The 4,580-nt window shown below is 30.2% G+C and overlaps 1 protein-coding gene across 1 annotated transcript; it reads left to right on the top strand.

Annotated features, from left to right (window-relative positions):
- Positions 1-1,254: 1,254 nt before the first annotated feature.
- Positions 1,255-2,160, top strand: LOC119664080 (putative nuclease HARBI1). The gene is made up of 2 exons (XM_038073638.1): positions 1,255-1,609; positions 1,657-2,160. Exons 1-2 carry the CDS (start codon positions 1,442-1,444, stop codon positions 2,158-2,160), a joined length of 672 nt encoding a protein of 223 aa, XP_037929566.1. The 5' UTR covers positions 1,255-1,441.
- Positions 2,161-4,580: the final 2,420 nt, after the last annotated feature.

Raw genomic sequence — 4,580 nt, 5'->3', positions numbered from 1 at the left:
ATTAAAAACTATTAAATTTATTTTTTTAAAGAAAAGGATATAATTTATATTTATATATAATTTATATTTATATACAATATTATTTAATATTTTATATTTAAAATAATTTTCAAATTATTATTTTTTCCAGGTCATTTGCCAATTGATCACCTCCACTATTGCGCTGAGGTTGTTGCGGCTGCGGGAGTTGTTGTCTCCGTTGCGGCTGCGAGAGTTGTTGTATCCGTTGCGGCTGCAGCAGATGCTGTCTCGGCTGCGACAGGTCGTATGGTTGCTGCTCCGGCTGGTATGGATGCTGCTCCGGCTGGTATGGATGTTGCTCCGGCTGGTATGCTTGCTGCTGCGGCCACGGCTGGAATTGATGCAGCTGGTATAGTTGTGGCTGCGGCTGCGGCTGCAGTTGGTATGGTTGTGGCTGCGGCCACAGCTGGTATTGTTGTGGCTGCAGCCACAGCTGATATTGTTGCACCGGTACCGGCGGTGCCGACTGGGTTTGACTGGTTGGCTTTGGCCCAGTCACTTTTTTGTTTTGGTGATTATCTGAAATGAAAAGATATGTTATAATTAATAAATTTATTTCTATTTATTCTCATTTTTTTTTTTAAATATTTCTTTTTAAATTATACTCACATTTTTTGGTAATTTTTTTTTTGTTAAATTTTTTCTTCTGCTGGCCCTAAAAAAACAGAAATAATTTTTTTCAAATAAATTTCAAACAAATAAAATATATATGTATATAATAAGAATAAATAATGTTAATGCGTATAATAATTTTTTAAAATTGTTACATTCAGGCATGCTCTGAATTTCGACTTCATTTCAAATCGAAATTCAATTTGAAACGGAATGAACCCGTTTTGGGTGTTCCAGAAATCGAATATTTTCATGCGGTTTCAAAATGAACTCAAAATGAATTTAAACATCTGTTTGTTGACGTTTTGTAAAATATTCAATGCTCTTAATTGAAATTTTTAAATTTTAATAAGTAAAATAAAAAAAAAACAGTTTTTATAAAATGTTCGGAATGTTAGCATTGGTGGCAGCTGAAAATAATAGTCACACAAATGAAAAAATAAAAAGACGGATTTTAAGAGATTGCAGCAATCCGTTAGATTTGAATGAGTCGACGTAAGTGGCTAATTCATACTGGATGAAACAACGAAAAATAACGAATACTTTTAGCTTTATAAATTATTACAGGGTGAACAAAGATGCTTTTTGCATGCTGGTAAAAGTCGTAACACCCCACGTTAAGTTATCATCCATACCAAGTTCTATTCAGTTGGCCTGCACATTGCGTTTTTTAGCGGAAGGGGGCTTTCAAAAAGCGGTAGGCATCGACAAGCAAATAGCTTTGGGTAGGAGCACTGTTGGAAAAATTTTGACAAATGTTATCGCAATTTTGGAAAGGCGCATCTGCCCATCATGGATAAAATTAGAAATGTCGGACGCTGAGCGGAGTGCGTCTAAGCGCCACTTTATGCAAAAATTCGGGATTCCGGGTGTGGTAGGTTGTGTGGACGGAACACATATAAGAATGACAAAGCCTCATCGTGACCACCACCTTTTTTATAATAGGAAAGGCTATTTCAGCATTAACGCCATGATAGTAAGGACTTTCAAGTTCTTTTTGAAATTTCTTTTCAATATGTACAGATTTGCGACTACAAAATGACGATTAGAGCAGTGAATGCTAGGCGCGCTGGTTCTAGCCACGATTCACTAATATGGTGCGTAAGCAAGGCACACGACTACTTCCGCCAGTGCTATGAGAGCGGTGAACGTGGAAGTTGGCTTTTAGGAGATGCTGGCTACTCCCTTCAGCCATTTTTGCTAACGCCATACAGAGATCCGCAGCCTGGAACGCAGGAGCATAAATTTAACGTGAAACACGCATCTGCACGCAATGTTATTGAACGAGCAATTGGCGTGTTGAAAAGCCGCTTCAGGTGTCTAGCCCGACTTCTTCAATACCAGCCCGAAAAAGTTTCCAAAATTATTAATGTATGCTGTGCGCTACATAATATTTGTAGATACTACAAGGTACAGAATGTCGAAGATGTTCACTTTGCTAATGAAGATGAAGAGAAACTAAGTGAAATATCGGCTAGTAGAGAAGCAAATACAATAAGAGATGACATTGCTAATAGCTTGCGTTAGTAGTATTTAAGGAAAATTTTTATTAAAACAAAAAAATGAATAAATTCTTAAAATATTTTATTTTATTTATTGGAGCTTAAAATTAAAAAAAAAATTATCAAAATTATATTTACATAACTTGAAACTGATTTAATTCAAAAAAAATGTAATTATACTTACATGTTATTTTCACTACTTTTAAATTCACAACTATTTCGATATGTGGTTTTAATCACATGTTTTTATGCGAATTCGATTTCTAGAGCAAGCAAATTCATTCGATTTCATTTGTGAAATCGCAAATGAAATGAAAAAAGCAGAGCACCAAAATGTGAATTTAAATTGAAATCGAATTTTTTAATGCGGATTCGAATTCTAGAGCATGCCAGATTAACAGAACAAAAAAGTGTTAGTGTTGATTTTTATTTTTAAAATTTATTTTATAAATTTTATTGTTTCTGAACTTCGGCACTCAATAACTTTTAAGTTAATCGACCAATCTATAAATATGAATACATCAAATGAAAGCTAGAAGTGTCTTCTTTCGATTAAGCTAATTTGCAGAAAAATGGTATCTCTGCTTTTAAAGATATAATTAATTTTGTATCAAAGAAAATTAGTTTCTGAAATTTGACACTCAATAACTTTTAAGTTAATCGACCAATCTATAAATATGAATACATCAAATGAAAGCTAGAAGTGTCCTCTTTCGATTAAGCTAATTTGCAGAAAAATGGTATCTCTGCTTTTAAAGATATAATTAATTTTGTATCAAAGAAAATTAGTTTTTGAAATTTGACACTCAATAACTTTTAAGTTAATCGACCAATCTATAAATATGAATACATCAAATGAAAGCTAGAAGTGTCTTCTTTCGATTAAGCTAATTTGCAGAAAAATGGTATCTCTGCTTTTAAAGATATAATTAATTTTGTATCAAAGAAAATTAGTTTCTGAACTTTGACACTCAATAACTTTTAAGTTAATCGACCAATCTATAAATATGAATACATCAAATGAAAGCTAGAAGTGTCCTCTTTCGATTAAGCTAATTTGCAGAAAAATGGTACCTCTGCTTTTAAAGATATAATTAATTTTGTAATGCAACCTCGTTTTTACAAATTTTTGCTTTCCATTTTTAAAGAAAATTTGCTCTATACTATATAAAAACTAAGTATATTTAGAAAACCAAACATATTTTTTACTGTTATCTGTCTTTTATTTCATAGTTTTTAATTAAATAATAATGTTTTAATTAATTAAAATTTGAAATGACATCGTAATAAAAAATCGACGCTAACTATATTTTGACATTAAATTTCCCAAATTTATCATCAATGCAAATTAAACTGTTTTGCATTCACAAGTTAGCGCATAATTTAATTAATTTTATTTAATTTGTTAATCGAACAATATATATAATATTAGACATTAATTGGCTTAGAAAAATTCTAGTTTTTTGTTCAAATAATATCTTAGATGCAATAATCTTAATAAAAATTCGACGCTAACTATATTTTGATATTTAATATCCCACATATATCATCAACGCAATTTCAACTGTTGTGCATGCCCAAGTTAGTTCACATTTAATTTAATTATATATAATTTGTTAATCGAATAAGATATATAATATTGTATATCAATCGTTTTAGAAAAAATTCTAGTTTCTTATTTTGATAATATCTTTGATGCAGCAAGTTTAATAAAAATTCGACGTTAGCTTTTCTTTTGCAGTACTATGGACTTACCAATAACTCTGCAACTGTACATTATGTTTTTCAGTGCCATTTTAATTTTTCAGCGAATTTAATTTAAGATGGTATGCCATCTATTAACCAACTTTGTACAGATTTTTTGAATAATTAATAAAATTAAATTAATTTCGATTTTTTTCAAATAATTGTGCTTATTAGAGTATTGTATTGAAAGTTATTTATATATAAACTGTTTTCTGACTTCTGGGATATGCTTTTTATAAGAAAAATGTCGTTTTTAAAGGAAAATTAATTTCTGAATTTTGACACTCAATAACTTTTAAGTTAATCGACCAATCTATAAATATGAAGACATTAAATGAAAGTTTGAAGTGTCCTCTTTCGATTAATCTAATTTGCAGAAAAATGGTACCTCTGCTTTTAAAGATATAATTAATTTTGTAAGGCGACCTATTTTTACAAAATTTTATTTTCCTTATTTTGAAGAAAATTTTTTCTATATTATGTAAAAAGCGATTATATTTAGAAAAATAAACATATTTTTTATTGTTATAAGCTTTTTAGTTCATAATTTTTGGTCAAGTAACAAAGTTTTAATTAAATAATGTTTAAAAATGATATCTCTATCTTCATCGCAGTACTGCTCCTAAGTTAATCGAACAACCTATACAAAATTTTGCATTATATGAAAGGTAATTTTATCCTCTTTCGAATGAGCTATAA

The sequence above is a fragment of the Teleopsis dalmanni genome, unplaced genomic scaffold (assembly GCF_002237135.1).
Source record: "Teleopsis dalmanni isolate 2A unplaced genomic scaffold, ASM223713v2 unscaffolded_contig_1380, whole genome shotgun sequence".
In the NCBI taxonomy this organism is placed as follows: Eukaryota; Metazoa; Arthropoda; class Insecta; order Diptera; family Diopsidae; genus Teleopsis; species Teleopsis dalmanni.
This window is presented reverse-complemented; position numbering and strand designations above follow the sequence as displayed.

Excerpts from the sequence above, each read along its gene's own strand:
- LOC119664080 (XM_038073638.1), top strand. The coding sequence starts at position 1,442 with ATGTCGGACGCTGAGCGGAGTGCGTCTAAGCGCCACTTTATGCAAAAA. Across the intron at positions 1,610-1,656 it reads TCAGCATTAACGCCATGATA|ATTTGCGACTACAAAATGAC; the intron begins GTAAGGACTTTC and ends CAATATGTACAG.